This window comes from Spermophilus citellus, assembly GCF_964194105.1.
Source record: "Spermophilus citellus genome assembly, chromosome: 15".
Lineage (NCBI taxonomy): Eukaryota > Metazoa > Chordata > Mammalia > Rodentia > Sciuridae > Spermophilus > Spermophilus citellus.
In genome coordinates, this window is record NC_138195.1 from 19,983,759 (window position 1) to 20,003,782 (window position 20,024).

The 20,024-nt window shown below is 40.9% G+C and overlaps 1 protein-coding gene across 2 annotated transcripts in view; it reads left to right on the forward strand.

Moving 5' to 3' along the window:
• Positions 1-20,024, forward strand: part of WDFY4 (WDFY family member 4) — a 250,451-nt gene that overhangs the window by 108,836 nt on the left and 121,591 nt on the right. For both annotated transcript variants that reach the window (XM_081267492.1, XM_081267493.1), the window contains exon 38: positions 1,710-1,846. In XM_081267492.1, the coding sequence (XP_081123618.1) occupies positions 1,710-1,846 (137 nt within the window). The remainder of the gene's footprint in view (positions 1-1,709; positions 1,847-20,024) is intronic.

Here is a 20,024-nt window from a genome sequence, read left to right on the forward strand (position 1 = left end):
TTATAAAGCCAGATTCCTCTGAGGTTCCACTCGGGATCCAGAGCCTTTTCTACTCAAACCCTCTATCTTATGCCTTTGGTTGGGGTTTATATCCTTGAAATTTCATGTATCTTTCTCACAGAGAATGAATGCTGCTTTCGTTTTGGATGAAAGAAAGGTTACAAGTACCAACCAAACAAGTAGATTATAGTCTCTCCAAGGAATGGGCACTGGAGTTCTAGATCCCGCCCTGATGTTCCCCTGCCAACTTTGAAACCTTGCACCAAATTATGCAACAACAGTGAGCCTTGGGTTCCTAGAGTCCTGACATTTAAAGAAGTGAATGTCTTCAACCCCAAAATATTAATATGATAGTGACTCAACACTTTTACCCGCATATTAGTTAATGCAGCTGCAAGAATAAGGTCTTAATTTTTTAAACTTTTTTTTTCGTTATAGATGGCACAATATCTTTATTTTGTTTATTTATTTTTATGTGGTGCTGAGGATAGAACCTAGTGTCTCATGTGTGCAAGGCAAGTGCTCTACCACTGAGCTACAGTCCCGGCCCATTAATGGTGTTTCTAAGGAGGTCCTTGCTCTCAAATTATGGCTCCTATCCTTATTTTAAGTCTTTTAGCATTATAAAATTCAGAGTGATTCAAGACTTTATTCTTTTTCCGTCAAGTGCCCTGGACCATCCAGAGGTATGGAAACTTTATTTAACTAGCTTTTCAAGTTAGTCCAGGCAAATATGTATGTACATATCTGCCTTAGTCTATTTTTACTGCTTAAAGAAAATAATCACAAAATAGATAATTTATAAATAATAGTTATTCACTCACAATCCTGAATGCTAGGGAATCCAAGTTACAGGCACCAGAAGATTCATTATCTGGTAAAGGCTCTTTCTGCTTTCAAAGTAGCACCTTGTTGTTACATCCTCTGGAGGGAAGGGACACTATATCCTCATATGGTGAAAGGGTTGAAAGAACAAAAGGGCCCAGACTACTTTCCTCCAGTCCTTTTATAAGGCACTATATATTCAGGAGGACATGGCCCTCATGACTTAATCACCTCCTAAAACAATACACTTTTAATACAGCCACAGTGGGAATTAAGTCTCCACATCAATTTTGGAGGGAATATATTTAAAACTTAGCACTAATTATGTACTTACATGTACAAGTTGAAGCCAAAATGTCAGATTGCACTTTAGGGAAAAGTATAATAAAATTGGATACATATACCCATGCAAATACAATGGAATAAAAAGGCAAGATGGACCTTTAACTTACAAATGGCTCTCTTTTGGCCAACAACCAATATTGAGCAGTTTCTGTGTTCTAGGTGCGGTATACACATAATTTGTGTAATCTTCATGATACCCCTGTGAGTTTAGATACAATTTATTCCCATTTTACAGGATGAGAAAACTGAGGCATGGCAACGTTAGCTAACTTGTCCAACATCTCACTAAGTATCAGAAAGTCATGGAGCTAGGAGTTTAAGCTAGGTCTGGTGACCCCAAAGTCCACACTGTGTTTCTTAGCCAAGGGAGTACCAGAACATATCAGTGTGAGCCACAGCCCTGGCAGTTTCACTTATTGGATTTAGGCACACTATGCTTGTATCCCCTGGCTGGCCCCTGAAAGACAAGCCAGCTGTCAAAATAGTGTATGCTGTCCTTTCAACTTCGACTCTAATATTCTTTGCTTCTCTGTCCCCAGCGTCTGAGAAGAAGTCACTGGCCAGTCGTTCGAGTGTCACACACCAAAGCAAAGTCGCTTCATGGAGTGAGAGCCTGTCCTCAGCCATGAGGCTGATGCCTGGGCGGCAGGCCAGGGACCCTGAGTGCAAGGCCGAGGTGAGCCCACACTCCTTTTCCTTAGAGATTGTCAGGCATTGTCTTCAAGCCTCACGAGTCTCTTTTCTGTTGTCTGTCCTGGACGTGATCTAACGCCATGTTCTCTGAGTGCCTGAGGGTGTGTGTGTGGTTCCTAGTCGAGGCTGCATGCAGTGAAGCCGGGTGGTAAGCAGGTTTTAATGTCAAGTGAATGTGGGCTCCCTTTTGGTGCCAGGTACAGGTGTTCCTTACGGGATTGAAAACTAAGCCTGTTCTTCTTCCCATTCTCTTTTGGAGTAACGTGTTTTCAGAGGGAACTAGTCGATGCTCAGCAGGACCTGGGTGTGTAAGCACATCCAGGGGGACTAAACCTGACTGTCTAGGTGGCTCCATTTCTAGGAGACACAGTGATGGGCCTGCTTGACTGTGTGGGGCAGAGTCATTGAGGTTTTCCTAATCTGATTTTTGAAAGCCATGTAACAAAATCATCCCCAAACTCAGTGACTCCAAAGAATTTGGAGCACAGTAAGAGAATAGGGTCTCTGCTCCATGATGTCTACAAATCAGCTGGAATCTGAATTAGTCAGTTTTTCAACACTGTGACCAAAATACTGAGCAAGAACAAATTAAAGGATGAAAAGTCTATTTGAGCTTACAGTTTCAGAGGTTCAATCCACAGTTGGCCAATTCTATTGTTCTGGTCCCAAGTTAAGGAGGACACCATGGAAGAGAGGTGTGGCAGGAAAATGGTAGGAAAGCTTATCACCTTATACTAACCAGGACACAGAGAGAGAGAGGGGGAGCGAGGGGGTAGGAGAGAGGGGGGGGGAGACAGGGACAAAAATATATAATCCCTAAGGCATCTCTGCAGTGACCCACTTCCTTTAGCCATGCCTATAGTTACCCCTCAGTAATCCATTCAAATTATTAATACATCAAATGTATTAACCCACTGATTAGGTCCTAGCTTTCATTATCTAATCTAATTTTACATCTTATATTAACATAGGAGCTTTGGGGCGGGGACACATTATATCCAAACCACAATAGGATCATCAAGAACCCAAATACTTAGACACCTGGTGTTTGCCGCTGTCTTGAGGTTGAGACTTTAGCTGGGACTTTGGCTGGAACACCTACACATAGCCTCTCCATATGAACTGGGCTTTCTTATAACATGATGGCAGGATTTCCAGAGGTAGTGATGAAAGGGTAGTGGGGGAGGAACGAATGAGAACACACACCAGGCCATGCTTTTCATGACCTCTCTTCAGATATCACATTGTTGAGACAGAGAGTTCTGCTCAGGTTCCAGGGAAGAGAACAGGACTCCACCTCCCATATAGGAGTGGCAAATTTCTACATGAACATGTGAGCTTGGAGGTACTGCTGAGGCTCTTTGGAAAGCACAATCAGGCTTGTATTCCCCAATGCTGGGGTCATGGACTTATCTTTAGAGGCAGACTTGTTGCTGCTGGATAAGATCTTAGGGTCAGGAAACCCTGGAACAAATTCCTTAATTTCCCTGAGTCTTTATCTCCTTATCTCTACAATGGAGCACATCACTATAGGAAGAGGAAAGGGACCCCCAGGGAGATGCAGCAGATAGTTGACATAGTCTACCTCTCAGCCTGTGCAACTTGGGAAATGAGGTGAAGCCCAAGCTCTACCACTCAGAAAGGGCACATTGGTCAGTGACTGACTGGGAGACAAGTCAAGAGATGAGGAGAAGGGAGGAGGAAAGGAGGAATCAAAGACTCCCGGGGAACAAGGAGAAAGAACCTAAACATGGAAGGGAAGACCAGAAATGAGCTTGACTGGGCTGCCCTGCCACCTGGTGCTGAGAAGTGAGGAGAAAGCCTGCTCTCATCCAGGCCACGTCCTAAGGGGCACTGGTGTTCTGAACACACTTCTCATTTATCTGTTTAACAAATATTTATGTTGAGCACTCACTCTATGCTCTGTTTTAAACACTAAGGTTACCATGGAGAACAAAACTAATATATTCTTTTTTTTTATTGGTTGTTCACAACATTACAAAGCTCTTGACATATCATATTTCAAACATTAGAATCAAGTGGGTTATTAACTCCCAATTTTACCCCAAATACAGATTGCAGAATCACGTCGGTTACACATCCACATTTTTACATACTGCCATATTAGTGACTGTTGTATTCTGCTACCTTTCCTATCCTCTACTGTCCCCCCTCCCCTCCCCTCCCATCTTCTCGCTCTACCCCATCTACTGTAATTCATTTCTCTCCTTGTTTATTTTCCCATTCCCCTCACAACCTCTTATATGTAATTTTGTATAACAATGAGAGTCTCCCTCCATTTCCATGCAATTTCCCTTTTCTCTCTCTTTCCCTCCCATCTCATGTCTCTGTTTAATGTTAATCTTTTCTTCCTGCTCTTCCTCCCTGCTCTGTTCATAGTTGCTGTCATTATATCAAAGAAGACATTTGGTATTTGTTTTTTAAGGATTGGCTAGCTTCACTGAGCATAATCTGCTCTAGTGCCATCCATTTCCCTGCAAATTCCATGATTTTGTCATTTTTTAGTGCTGCATAATACTCCATGGTGTATAGATGCCACATTTTTTTTATCCATTCATCTATTGAAGGGCATCTGGGTTGATTCCACAGTCTAGCAATTGTGAATTGTGCTGCTATGAACATCGATGTGGCAGTATCCCTGTAGCATGCTCTTTTAAGGTCTTCAGGGAATAGTCCGAGAAGGGCAATAGCAGGGTCAAATGGTGGTTCCATTCCCAGCTTTCCCAGGAATCTCCATACTGCTTTCCAAATTGGCTGCACCAATTTTCAGTCCCACCAGCAGTGTACCCCCACATCCTCACCAGCACTTGTTGTTGTTTGACTTCATAGTGGCTGCCAATCTTACTGGGGTGAGGTGGTATCTTAGGGTGGTTTTGATTTGCATTTCCTTGACTGCTAGAGATGGTGAGCATTTTTTCACGTACTTGTTGATTGATTGTATGTCCTCCTCTGTGAAGTGTTTGTTCATGTCCTTGGCCCATTTGTTGATTGGGTTATTTGTTATCTTATTGTCTAATTTTTTGAGTTCTTTGTATACTCTGGATATTAGGGCTCTATCTGAAGTGTGAGGAGTAAAAATTTGTTCCCGGGATGTAGGCTCCCTATTTACCTCTCTTATTGTTTCTCTTGCTGAGAAAAAACTTCAGTTTAAGAAAGTCCCATTTGTTGATTCTTGTTATTAACTCTTGTGCTATGGGTGTCCTATTAAGGAATTTGGAGCCCGACCCCACAATATGTAGATCAGAGCCAACTTTTTCTTCTATCAGAGGGAGAGTCTCTGATTTGATATCTAGCTCCTCGATCCACTTTGAGTTGACTTTTGTGCATGGCGAGAGGAGGGGATTCAGTTTCATTTTGTTGCATATGGATTTCCAGTTTTCCTAACACCATTTGTTGAAGATGCTATCCTTCCTCCATTGCATGCTTTTAGCTCCTTTATCAAATATAAGATAGTTGTAGCTTTGTGGATTAGTCTCTGTGTCCTCTATTCTGTACCATTGGTCCACCCGCCTGTTTTGGTACCAGTACCATGCTGTTTTTATTACTATTGCTCTGTAATGTAGTTTGAAATCTGGTATCGCTATACCACCTGATTCACACTTCCTGCTTAGAATTGTTTTTGCTATTCTGGGTCTTTTATTTTTCCATATGAATTTCATGATTGCTTTATCTATTTCTACAAGAAATGCCATTGAGATTTTGATTGGCATTGCATTAAACCTATAGAGAACTTTTGGTAATATCGCCATTTTGATAATGTTAGTTCTGCCTATCCATGAACAGGGTACATTTTTCCATCTTCTAAGATCCTCTTCTATTTCTCTCTTTAGGGTTCTGTAGTTTTCATTGTATAGGTCTTTCACCTCTTTTGTTAGGTTGATTCCCAAGTATTTTATTTTTTTTTTTTGAGGATATTGTGAATGGAGTGTTTTTCCTCATTTCCGTTTCAGAAGTTTTGTCGCTGATATACAGAAATGCCTTTGATTTATGTGTGTTGATTTTATATCCTGCCACTTTGCTGAATTCATTTATTAGTTCTAGTAGTTTTTTTGTAGACCCTTTTGGGTCTTCTAGGTATAGAATCATGTCATCCGCAAATAGTGATAATTTAAGTTCTTCTTTTCCTATTTTTATGCCTTTAATTTCTTTTGTCTGTCTAATTGCTCTGGCCAGTGTTTCGAGAACTATATTGAATAGAAGTGGTGATAGGGGGTATCACTGTCTTGTTCCAGATTTTAGAGGGAATGCCTTCAATTTTTCTCCATTCAGAATGATGCTACCCTGAGGCTTAGCATAGATAGCTTTTACAATGTCGAGGTAAGTTCCTGTTATCCCTAGTTTTTCTAATGTTTTGAACATAAAGGGATGCTGTACTTTGTCAAATGCTTTTTCTGCGTCTATCAAGATGATCATATGGTTCTTATCTTTAAGTCTATTGATGTGGTGAATAACATTTATTGATTTCCGTATATTGAACCATCCTTGCATCCCAGGGATGAATCCTACTTGATCATGGTGCACAATTTTTTTGATGTGCCTTTGTATCTGATTTGCCAGAATTTTATTGAGGATTTTTGCATCTAGGTTCATCAGAGATATTAGTCTGTAGTTTTCTTTCTTTGAGGTGTCTGGTTTCGGAATCAGGGTGATATTGGCTTCATAGAATGAATTTGGAAGAGCTCCCTCTTTTTCTATTTCCTGAAATAACTTGAAAAGTATTGGTATTAATTCTTCTTTAAAGGTTTTGTAAAACTCCACTGTATACCCATCCGGTCCTGGGCTTTTCTTGGTTTGTAGTCTTTTGATGGCTTCTTCAATTTCATCCATTGATATTGGTCTGTTCAAATTGTGTGTATCCTCCTGACTCAGTCTGGGCAAATTATATGACCTAAGAAATTTATCAATGTCTTCACTATCTTCTATTTTATTGGAATATAGGTTTTCAAAGTAATTTCTAATTGTCTTCTGTATTTCTGTAGCATCTGTTGTGATATTGCCTTTTTCATCCCGTATGTTAGTAATTTGAGTTCTCTCTCTTCTTCTCTTCATTAGCATGGCTAAGGGTCTGTTGATCTTGTTTATTTTTTCAAAGAACCAACTTTTAGTTTTGTTAGTTTTTTCAATAGTTTCTTTTGTTTCAATTTCATTGATTTCTGCTCTGATTTTAATTAATTCTTGCCTTCTGCTACATTTGCTGTTGTTTTGCTCTTCCTTTTCTAGGGCTTTGAGATGAAGTGTGAGCTCATTTATTTGTTGGTTTTTCCTTTTTTTGAGGAATGATCTCCAGGCAATGAATTTCCCTCTTAAAACTGCTTTCATTGTGTCCCATAGATTCCGATATGTTGTGTCTGTATTTTCATTTATCTCTAAGAATTTTTTGATTTCCTCCTTTATGTCTTCTGTAACCCATTGATCATTCAGTAACGTATTGTTCATTGTCCATGTGATGTAGGATTTTTCCTTCCTTCTTTTGTCATTGATTTCCAGTTTCATTCCATTATGATCAGATAAAATGCATGGTATTATCTCCACCCCTTTATAGTTACTGAGGGTTGCCCTATGGCATAATATATGGTCTATTTTTGAGAAGGATCCATGTGCTGCTGAGAAAAAAGTATATCCACTTGATGATGGTTGATATATTCTATATATGTCAGTTAAGTCTAGGTTATTGATTGTGATATTGAGGTCAATAGTTTCTTTATTCAACTTTTGTTTGGAGGATCAGTACAATGGTGAGAGCGGTGTGTTGAAGTCACTCATGATTATTGTGTTGTGGTCTATTTGATTCTTGAACTTGAGGAGAGTTTGTTTTATGAACGTCGCAGCGCCATTATTTGGTGCATAAATATTGATAATTGTTATGTCTTGTTGGTGAATGGTTCCTTTTAACAGTATATAATGTCCTTCCTTATCCCTTTTGATTAACTTAGTCTTGAAGTCGATTTTATTCGATATGAGAATGGCCACCCCTGATTGCTTACGAGGACCGTGTGTGTGGTATATTTTTTCCCAACCTTTTACCTTGAGCCTGTGTATCTTTTCCAATCAGATGTGTCTCCTGGAGGCAGCATATTGTTGGATTTGTTTTTTTAATCCATGTTACCAGCCTATGTCGCTTTATTGGAGAGTTTAAGCCATTAACGTTTAGAGTTACTATTGATATATGGTTTCTACTTCCTGCCATGTTTGATTATTTATCTCTTTTTTTTTCTAATTTAGTTTGTTTCTCCATGATTAGCTTTCCCCCCATCCTCTGTCTTTACCGAGGCACTTCCCACTGATGGTTTTGGTTATTGTTTTTCGTTTCTTCCTCGTGTAGTGTTTTGCTCAAGACGCTTTGCAATGCTGGTTTTCTGGCTACAAATTCTTTTAGCTTTTGTTTATCATGAAAGATTTTTATTTCGTTGTCGTACCTGAAGCTTAATTTTGCTGGATACAGAATTCTTGGTTGGCATCCATTGTCTTTCAGTGTTTGAAATACATTGTTCCAGGATCTTCTCGCTTTCAGTGTCTGTTATGAAAAATCCGTTGTTAACCTTATTGGTTTACCCCTAAATGTAATCTGCCTCTTTTCTCTTGTAGCTTTTAATATTTTCTCTTTGTTCTGTATATTGGATATCTTCATAACAATGTGTCTTGGCATTGGTCTACTGTGATTTTGTATGCTCGGTGTCCTGTATGCATCTACAATTTGTATATCTGTTTCCTTTTTTATTTCTGGAAAGTTTTCTGTAATTATTTCATTATTCAGGTTACTCATTCCCTTGGTTTGAACCTCTATACCTTCCTCTATCCCGATGACTCATAAGTTTGATTTTTTTATGTTATCCCAAATCTCTTGGATGTTTTTCTCGTGATTTTTTACCAGCCTTTCTGAGTTGGCTAGACTCTTTTCAAGATGATATATTTTGTCTTCATTAGCTGACGTTCTGGCTTCTACTTGCTCCACTCTGTTAGTGATACTCTCGATTGAGTTTTTAATTTGGTTTATCGTTTCCTTCATTTCTAGAATTATTGTTTGATTTTTTTTATAATCTCTATTTCCTGATAAAGATGCTTAACTTCTTCTTTTATCTGTTTATGTAATTCATTTTCAATGTGATCTTTAAGGTTCCTTTCCATCTGTCTAAGGTGTTCCTTGAGTTCTTTATATGGCCATTTTTCTGATGACTCTAGGTCCTCCTGAATATTTAGGCTGTCCTTCATTGTTTGTACTCCTTTTCTTCCTTGCTTTTTTATGCTCATGTTACTTCTTGTTCTGTTTGACTGCTGAGTTACTGTTTACTCTTGTAAATTTATTTGATGCTTGAGAGGAGAGATATTAGAAGGGAAGGGAAGAAGTCACTAAAGAGAATGAGTATAGGCAGGTAGAATTCAAGAAAGGGGGAATAAGAAAATTGAGAAGAAATGAAAAGACAAAAGAAAAAAAGTGAAAAGAAAGAAAGAAAAAACGAAAAAATAAAAATTTAAAACCAAAAAAAAAATTATAATGATAATAAAAAACTGGAAATTAAAGTTTAAAAAATAATAGTAATAATAATAGAATAAAAAGAATAAAAAATTGAAACCATTAATAAGCAAGTTAAAGAACAACAACAACATCAACAACAAAAAGTGAAAATAAAATTAAAAAAATACTAATAATAATCATTAAAAAAAATAATAATAATAAATGCAGTCATAGAGCTCAATTAACTTCTCTTCCAGTAGGTGGAGCTATGCCCACTGGGCCAGGCTTGTCTTCTTGATAGGTGGGAACCAATCACTGTGCCTCAGCTCTTCTTCCCAGACTGTGCGGGTCTCCAATCCTGAGTGCCTAGGGCCTTCTCTTGTGGTTCCTCAAGCCAGGCCCCGCTCACCTGTGAAGCTCGCCACAATACTGGCTACACGCTGGGTCTGCTGCTCCTGGGAGCCCTGTTTTTATGGATGCCTGGGCACACCCTTTCTGTTTGCCTCCCTCAGACCCTAAGTTTGTAGGGCTTGGGGCTGAGGACTCCCAGCGAATTTGTTTGCCCTCAGGTAGCAACTCCCCTGGTAGCTGGTGCAAGGGACCTCTGTTGTCAGCAGAGGGATACCCTGGGTCTGACTATCGTGCTCAGTTGGCTTTTACCTCTGTGAGTTCAGGTGGGCCGACTAGTTATTTCAGCGGGATCATTAGTGCTGAATCACGAGAAGCAGGCGATCCGGGCTCGGTGTGTACTGAGAGGGGCAGACTGTTCGCCCGGGATCCCCTTCAGCTCAACAGTGCCTAGTGGTCCTGAGCGAACAGTATTTTGACAGTTTACTTCTCCCTATGCTCGCGCAGCTGAAGGGGTTAGAGACTTGATCTCTCCGCGTCCGCCGCCATGTTGGATCAGTTAGATTTTAAATTGTCACTCATCTTATCAGCTGTTCCATTTTACTCGGCAGCTCACTCGCGCGCGGTGAAGAGTCTGCTCTAAGGTGCTCTGCGGGAAGCGGCGGCGGCGGCGGCGGAGGTGGCAGTGGCCCAGCTGTGGCCTTCGGGACCCCCGGGGAGGGGGTGTGGGCTGGGGGAGGGGAGGCAGCGCCTCGGGGCCCACGCGGGCCAGGTATTGGGCATGCGAGAGAGCGGGCAGGGCGGGGGAAAGAAATTGAGATCTAGATTTAGGGAGTGAGCGTGGGAGGAGAGACGGCAGGGGAGAAGCAAAGCGGAAAGGTGGAGAGGAGAAGGAGAAGTGGCCGAGGGAGCCGGGCAGCTCAGGGGCTGCAGCCTTACTGCTCGCGCTGAGGTCGTGATGGTCTCACTCCACCTTGGCTGGAGTCATGGCAGATTCACTCCACTTAGGCCCCTTTCTTGACACGGTGCTGAGTCTTTGATGACAGATCTCCTTTAATGATCTTTACTTCTTCTTTTAAGACGCGGCAACATATGCTGCGGGCACGGCGGCGCGGAGCATGGAGCGGCTTACTCACTTCCTGCCGCCATCTTTCCCTGCACTCCCCAAACTGATATATTCTCTGCATTTATGGACCTGCATTCTAGGGAGTGAAGGTAGATGATAAGTAGATAGATAAATTTGTAAATGTTGGAGGTATGGCTTGCAATCAGGAAGAATTTAGCAGCATAAGTGGAAGAAGGCAGAGAGAGGGGTGCCCAGATATTTAGACGGAGGAGGTTCGCAAAATTGTTTCTAACAAGGGGTTATTGGAAACACCAAAAGATTTGAGAAAGAACATGATCCAAGTGAGGCTTAGGAAGAGAACAGGTCAGGCTGAGAGGACATTACACCATGGCACTGAGGCAGGCACATACTAGGTGTCCCAGGCAGTGTGGCTGCACTGAGATGGATAGAGGCATCTGCGGTCACCCCAGCTTCCAGGCAGCCATGGAGAATGTCTCCCTGAGCTTTTAACACCAGGAAGAAATGTGCTTCCAGCAACTCAGTGGAAGAAATTTTGTAACTGATTGTGTTTTTCTCTTGCATCTGGAATATGGATACTCAAAAGCTTAAAGAGATAAGCATGGTCCGGCTTTTGGAACTGCACCCATGTCATGGGATAAATTTCTGTAACACACACACACACACACACACACACACACACACACACACAATTTGTTTGGCACCTCCTTTCCCCTTGGCCTTCACTTTCTCTTTCATTTGATTTATATATCCTTTCAACACCTTAAAATCTTTTGTGCAGTTTTAAAGACAAATTAATTTTGGAACAAAGGGTACTATATTTTAATTTTTAAAAATTAACCTTTGATGGGCAGCAGGCTACTTCGGTAACTCAGCCTGGGCTGGACACAGTGCCTGCCATGCAGCAGGCCCTTAGAGAATGAGCATGGAGGGGTTCTGAAGGAGGAAGTAGAAGGCTCCCCCTCCTTTCACTGAGATGAAACTCACCAGCCTTCAGACCCCACATCCATCACTCATCTCCATGAGCTGCCTTTGTTGCTACCAGAAGGTACAAGTTCTCAGGTACATATGTACACTGTGATGTCACAGGATAAGAGCATCAACTATTTGCCCTGGGGTCTGTTTAATTATTTTTAAAAATTAATTTTGATTATTACAGCTGATTACACCTCAGTGAGCAATGTAATTGATATTTTCTAATGTATCCCAAGGAACATTTTGTACAACACGCTTTTTGTTGTTGAAGGTTAAAGACTCCGTTATTGGTTTTTCCCTAAATATGCCCACATCATTAGTCCCTCCAGTGAGGAGGTCGCCATCTGGAAAAAGCAGCATGGAGACATTATTCAGGCACAAGTGCATGAAATTGGTGTTTTTGCATCTTCTGTCTCTCTTCTGGAAAGAAGAGGCTCGTAATTAAAGGAGTTGATATTGGAGGAAGCATTATTCATTTGGTGTTATTCCTTATCATGTCAGCTGCTGACAGCTCTATAGCACTGATAAATTGTTCCAGGGAGTGAGACATATGATATAGGATTCATAATTTTTCTTACCTATCTTCATTTTCAGCAGAAAATGTTTGCTTCTTGGCAGGTGAACAACTTTGAAGCAAGGTCTATTTGATACATGCTATTTTTAAAATAGATACTATTTCTTCTTTTCCCCTGACTCCATTTCACTTCCTTCTGGAATCAGACTGTGGAGTCACCATCTCTAGCATGGCAAAGGCTGAGGGTGTTCGCTTGTTGGACAGAGGATGTGTACTTGGGCTCCCTTGAGGTCACCAAAATCCAACTCAGGGTGTTCCAGAATCTTGTTCACCCTTGGTTTGGAGAGATTCAGGGTGCACACTCTTGCCAGCCATTTCTCTTCCTAGCAGGAGTGTGACTTGACAGGGGTGTGGAAAGTGTGTGGTTTAGAAGGTTCTGTGGAACTCTGCAGAGCATGAGGAAGAATAAGAGCCAGAGGATATAGGGGTGGGAGTTCAGGGCTATTTCTTGCCCCTAAAAGGGTAAACACAATCCTGACCTGTGTCTTGTTGAGCAGTGTGAGCTAGACTTCACCCCACTTTTCCCCTGGAACCAACTGCCCACTGTAGATATGTAGATGCTTTCTATGCAGAGAGCCAGGTGGGTTCCACATGATAGGGAGGCCCACAGGCCACCCTTCAACCAAAATTTGGACATTGTATAGAGGAGCTCGACACCCCATGCCCACCATACTTCCATGGTTTTGGAGATGGATGGGAGAGCTTCCATTTCCTATTTTTAATGCAATTTGTCAGAAAACTGAAATAGCTCATAGAAGGAAGTTGGGGCCTATGAAAATTAACAGAAGGGAAACGGGAAGGCACAAGAAGACTGAGGCTGACATACTGGGGTTGCTAAAATACCACAGATAAACTTTTGTAGCACTTGTACCTTTGCCCTGGCAAGGTCTAGACGTTTGCCCATGGTGACCTGGGGTTCCTCTAAAGATGGCCTCTTGCCCAGACATTGGATGCACCAGCACCCTTGTGAGACTAGCAGGGCCCATCCATAGCCATCTACTCCTTACCTGGTCACACACCAGGCCTGCTGTCTCCCAGCCCCAGCCATGAAGCCATCCCTGTCCCTGGAGGAGAACAAGGTGCTGAAACCAGCAAATCAGTAACAATTCCATGAAAGGCAGCCCTTTCTGAGGTCCTTAGCCAAGGGTCTGACATTTGTAAACATCTACTCTGAGCACTTCATCCATTAACTCTTTAAAACAAATCCTTGTGGAACATTTCAAATACATACTACAGAAGAAGAAAAAATACTAACAATGGTTCCCTATGTATCTATCCATCACTTCAACAGTTGTGAACCCTTACAGCCTCCCTGTCACTACCCATTTTCAGATTGTACCCTGAATAATTCTGAAGCAGTATCCTAGACAATTGATCTTTACATGTGTCACTATTTCTGAACACTTATTTTCTCTTTAAAGAAATCATGAAAGCCAAATAAAAATTGCTGAAAAGAAAGCCAATGTGCAGAACTGGAAGACTCGGGCAATTGTCAGGGGAGTGATCAAGCAGTTCTTGGGTCTTCTTGGCTGCCATGTTTGCATTATCCCCTGCTGATGAGGGGTGATGACCTTGCTGGGGCCCACAGGTCATTGAGCCACAGAGAACCACTTGTCAGAGTTTCAGGAAGACGGAAAACAAGGTCCTCCCATGGCAAGGCTGCCTTCCAGGTTAATGCTTTGTCTTCTCTGGGTTTGTGGGAATGAATAGCACTAGAGGTGGGTAGCACTTGAGGGGTGACAAGCCTCCGATTTCAGTACTTTGGGACTGAAAAGCGCATGATCAGGAGAACCCCAGAGGTGAAAATAGATTTTTGAAAATAGCCATAATGGAAATGAGTGGTATATTGGAGGGGGAGAGCCAAGAAGTCAAAATGTCACTGTGAAAATAGAGATCAGAATTCTCAGAGATGTCCTGTTATAAAAGAGAGAAAGAAGAACATGTTTAAAAGCTTGCAGGAACTTTGAAAACCTGAAATTCAGATCACCTGCTGTATATTTTTACATTAGAGTGTAATAAATGCAAGATAATGTTTGTGAGCAAGAGAGAGTAGGGGCTTCTCTAAGAGTTGAATGTAACTTTAAAAGAGATGTTTGGGAGCTGGTGGCCTGAATTAGTGACCCATGGACTGTATAAGAAATTGCAATTCTGTACTCTTGGAACATTCTGTTCTGTTTAATGTAGGAAAAGTTATGGGAACAAATAATTAAATAGAATAAAACCACCCAGAAGCAAAAAATTTGTACTTGGAAAGTATAAATTGCTTTACTGGTGTAAGTGCTATTACTAAGATCTTCTGCTAACTGGGGTCTTGATTTTCTTAATTGTGGTGGGCTAGGCTGCCAAAGATTTACTGTCCCTGGGTGCTTTTCCAGACCCAAGTGACCCCAAACTACTGCAGCTCTTTGCAGCCTGATCTTGGAGCTCTCTCATGCTGTCTAAGCCAGGACTATTTCCAGAAAGGACTTCCATTATATTCTGGTTGTAGTTGGTATTCTGAGGATAGGAAGAGAAAAATAATGAAGTCCAATATTTTATTTTTAAACATTAGAAGTTTCCTTTCTCACTTGGACTAAAAGTACATGTAGTGTGTATCAGTCTTGCAGAGATCTGTGCTACAATGTCACACCCAGAATGTGTGCGGGGTGATGAAGTGCCAGGTGATAAAGTTGGGGGGTCATGACCTTGGGACTCCTGCAGGATTATGGAAATCTGGCCAGGTTGTAGAGGTGGGGGAGAAGGGAGAAAATTAGCTCTTTAGGTTTTCTTCCAGTGGTCTGGCCTCTTAACCAGGGCCCTTTTCTCTCATTTCCTCTCTTCCCTGAACTGACACACACATGAATACACAACATACACACACTCCCACATCCAATTCTCTAAACCCATTCTCTAAATGCCATCAGTGAGAATTGAGCTGAGAGGAGACTCCATACCATAACTGCTCAGGAACAGCATAGTCACATGTCACTTAAGGAAGATACATTCTCAGAAATGCATCCTTCAATCAGGTGATTTGTTGTTTGAACATCTATAATGTCTGAGCATCTGTAAGTGCACTTATGCAAACCTAAATGGTATAGCTACAACACACCCAGGCTGCCTGGCAGATGTATGGCATAGCCTATTGCTCTCAGAGCCACGATGAACAAAACAACATGATTAAGTCAAGCACATGATAAAATGATACAAAGAGCAATGGTAAACTTGAGGCAGATGAGGCTGCTGCTGGTGTAACAGATCATACTGTTTTTTAAAAAATATTTTTTAGTTGTTGATGGACCTTTATTTATTTGTATGTGGTGCTGAGAATTGAACCCAGTGTCTCTTGCATGCTAGGTAAGTGCATTACCACTGAGTCACAACCCCAGCCCTGAGCATACTGTTTTATAGGTGATGTTTTTATCAAGTAGAAGGAATACAATCTAAAATAACTATTAAAAGTAGATTATGGTAAATACATAAATGAGCTACATAGTTGTTTATAATCACTACGGAGCATTACATACTGTACATACTTGTGTGTGCTGTACTTGTACAGCACTTGTACAGTTGGTTTGTTTACATCACTAACATGAACAATGTGTGGTCTGTGACACTAGGTCAGCTATGGTGTCAATGGGTGATGGTAATTTTCAGCTCCTGTATGATCTTATGGAAGCAACGTAGTATGTGTGGTCTATTATTGGTCAGAATGCTGTCATGCCACGTGTGACTGTAGTTACTCACAGCAGAGGTTTTGTAAAAGTAGCAGCAACTATCACAGTGTTAGTATCCAGAACAGGGAGTAGGACAGCATCAGACTGATGGAAGACAGTGGGCATTCTTTTTCCATTTTAAGCAAGTCTTAAATGTCACTAGTCTATCATAAACCCCTGTTACAGGAGTTTGAAAAATAGATGTAAATGAACAAAGCAAACACTGATACCTTTAATGATGTTTCTTTACCAAGTGCATCATTTGTGAGACATCTTTATATTCATAATAGAAGGATAATTAACATCACTAATTATCTAATTAAGTTCATTAGGCATCCACCAACAGTGCACCGTGAAGTTGACATTATGTTCTACTGTCAACAAATGCTTTTGATTTCTTAGGAAGTAATTAAAATGTAAATTAGCATGCGATTATATGCACAGGGGAAGTTTTGAATCAGATATTCATTTCAAAACTGCTTAGAGCAACATAGATTTTTTTTTCTTCTTCAATAAAAGCAGTCATTTTACTATTAGCGGTGTATATTAAAGTTGCCATTCGGCTGTTCAACGTTTGAATAATACCAAGATTTTGTATTACATGACACGGAGCATTGAGCTGATATATTTGTTGTTGTGCTTTGTGGTTTTTTTTTTCTTATTTGATCATTTTATTTAATATGTTTGTTTATGGTGTGTCCTTTGTGTTCAAAAGAGAATACACTATTTTTTTTTCTTCTGAAAAATTCCCGTAAATTTAAATTCTCTAGCCAAGCTTGCACTTTAAAGATGTTTTAGGAAAAATCTTTTAATGTAGCCTTCCTGCCAGTTAGGTTAGGGAATGTAATCAATGATTTGATGAGAGCAGGTTAGGTATGTCCTCCTCCTTACCCATGAGAGAAACAACTTATCAAACTTGTGGTTCAGCTGTTTTTAGTTCCAACCAAGTTTACATTTTTTTTCTGCTTTCTTTGGGCAGCCCCTTAGCTTCTGGTGAACCATGACATCTGGAATGAGCATACTAAATGCAGTAGCATCCTTAGGTCAAGAACTTGGAATATAACCAAGTCCCTGGATACCTATGAAAAAGAAAAAATTCCCAAGATAGAAGCCACCAAGTTGAAAGTATCAGTGCTTTGAACAATCCTGATTGAATTCTGAAATGCCCTTCTCTTATTAAAGTGGACTGTCCAGCGCAGGGGATGCCCTCTCTTTCATCATCCCATATGAAAATATTGGCCATTTGAACATTGAGCTGATGTTATCTGACTCAAATGAAAAGGAAAATTCTTCTCTCATGACACCTGACTCCCTCAATCTCTTCTTGGATGGGTTTTCTAGGAATGATTGGTGCTGAAATGTCCCTTGCTTTGTGTAAAGATTTCAGTCAAATTCTGAGAATACACAGGCCTAGGACAGACTGTCTTTTCCCCTTGAAAGTATCAAGTCAGGGCCTGGCTATGAATAGAGCTAGCTGAACAACTAGCTGTCCATTGATGTGGGTGTAGACAGGTATCCTGATGGCCCAAGCAGATGCATCTGGTCTCCCAGGGTGTGCAGGCAACCTGATTACACCATGGGTTAGGGTGGACCTGAGACCTCTGGCCTGCAGTGAGCTGTGGCATCGCCATCCAGATCACTGACCTGCACCAGGACCAAGATGGGAGTCTATGAAGTGGGTCCTGACCTCTGTCTGAGCTTTGTGGTAAGCTGTGAGTTGTGCTATGGTCTGCATTCATCTGAGGAGGGTCACCCTCTCAATCATCCACCCAGAGAAGCTCCTTTTGCTCATTCATGAAAATTACAATAGCCAGCCGGAAAAAAACCCTAAAATTACCAAAGAATTCCACTGTTAAAAATCAGATAATTCTGATCAGATGCGAGCAAACATTTACCTTGTCTAGCCAATAGAAATTTCTCTATAAGGTTTTTCCTTTTGAATGTTTTTTTAACTTACTATAAAATGTAGCCTGCCATGTCATAACTTAAGCTTGCAAAATCCACATGCAAAATGAATAATCAACAGCAGCAGTAATTTGCTTTATCCCATGATTGTAATTTTCTGTTGCTACCTGAATTCTTCCTTGCTCAGAACTTCACTAAGGGATGATGCTCACTGTAGGCTTCATCACCCGTGAGTGGCAGAAAGTCACCTCTGACTACACTTGGTCATTTGTCATCAGGAGAGCTGGGGTTAAAGCTGGTTTGCTTGAACCCATCCTAGCAAGCAGGCACTAAAGTTATGCAAGTTTCATAAATTAATGGAATATTTTCCACCTGAGGTCACCACTGCCCGTTGCATACTTTTAAAAGTACTTAGGGAAAGATGGTCAGTTCCTGTTCCAAAGACTTCTACCCAAACAGACATGCCTAGTCTGAAGAGTTAACTAGATCTTCTCACCTCCTTCTGCTGGTTATTTACTGGCTCTCTTTCCTTTTTCTTCTATAGTGATTTATTTTATTAAAGTCAGGTTAATTATGTTTATTTCTATATACAATGAATATCATGGAGAAGTATTTCAGTAATTTAAGATCCCAGTTTGCAGCTCAACTCCAATATTTTAATGTCCATAATAAATACTTTACCATATGTAATTCAATGCATAAATTTATTGAGTAGACATAGCATTGCTTGCTAAGAATGTAAAGATGAATAACACATAGCCCTAATTTAAAGAATCCATGTGGTATTGTTATTTATCTCCCTAGTTAGATGGCCTGCAAGAAGAGTCACAGTAGATGGGTTTCAGGGGGGAAAAAAGGTGGTATCTGTACAAATAATTTAATAAATAAAAGCAGATTTGAAATTAATTGAGGAATTTGGCAATTTAAAGGAAAACTGGGGCAAGTCCTTTTGAAAACTAAATGTAGTCCTTTATTTGAAAGGATAATTATGCCTAGGATCTATTTAAGTTCAGATTTGTGTACACTGGGTTTCCTAATGAGAGGTATATCTGCAATCTGAAAACAGTTGTGGTGAGGGCAAGATATTTTCATCCCAGGAAATGCTTTCAGTTTTTAAAAATTATGACTTATGAGGGCAACACATTTTTTTATTTCTTTTAATTTAAATATTTAAAACTTAATATATTCATCAATGCAAAAAAAAAAAGTCTTAGCATTCCAAAAGACAGAAGTGTCCCAAACTATATAAATGATAAAACGGCAGATGGTCGTGGAGTGGAGAATCAGTCTGGGGCCCTCCTGAGGCGCTGCTGCCATTCACAACCCGCTAGGCGCCCTGCTCGCAGCCCCGCCACCGAGGCGCCTGTCGCGTGAGTTACAGCCGCGTTCTCGCCCTGGGACCCATCTATTATGAGAAACCATTTTGGTTAATTAAAAAAGTCTTTCAAAGTCTCAGAACAGGAAGTTCAGAAATTTTCTTCTCTTTGCCATCCTTGATGGGGGTTGATGAAAACTTGGCTCTCTGGCCTGACAAAGGAGGGAGGAAGACAGATGGAAGGTAGAGGGGAGAGTGGGGACAGAAGAAGAAAGCATTCAGGTCCAGTCCTGGGTGGGCCAAGAGCGAGTGTCAGAGGTCGCTGGGTGCACCTAGCGTAGCAGAACCAATGAAGAAAGTGGCTTAGATCCTTGAGTAAATAGAAGGTGTAATTGGCAAACCAGGATGGGACCAGTACTTGATTAGTGTGTTTCTGCATCTAGGACCCACTGTAAGGATTTGGATGACAATTGAGTAAAACAGATGGTGTACCTTCTCTCTGTTTGAGGGGAAACAGACTGGAAGCAAAAATAAATATGTGAGAAAATATTAGGTAATAGGAAATAACCTGTGAAGGACATGTATGATCTGCTGGACATTGCCTGGTCATTGCTGTAGTTTGGAAGGTGTGAGAAAGCTTCTCCAGGGAAGTGATAATGGGTTGAGAGTAAAGAAGAGCCCTGCAACTGCTGGGGATAAGAGCTTGGGAAGGACTCACCTAGGGCTATGGCTTGAGGGTAGGAATGACTTCATATGCTGAGAATAGAGAGAAATCCTGTGGGCAAAGTACA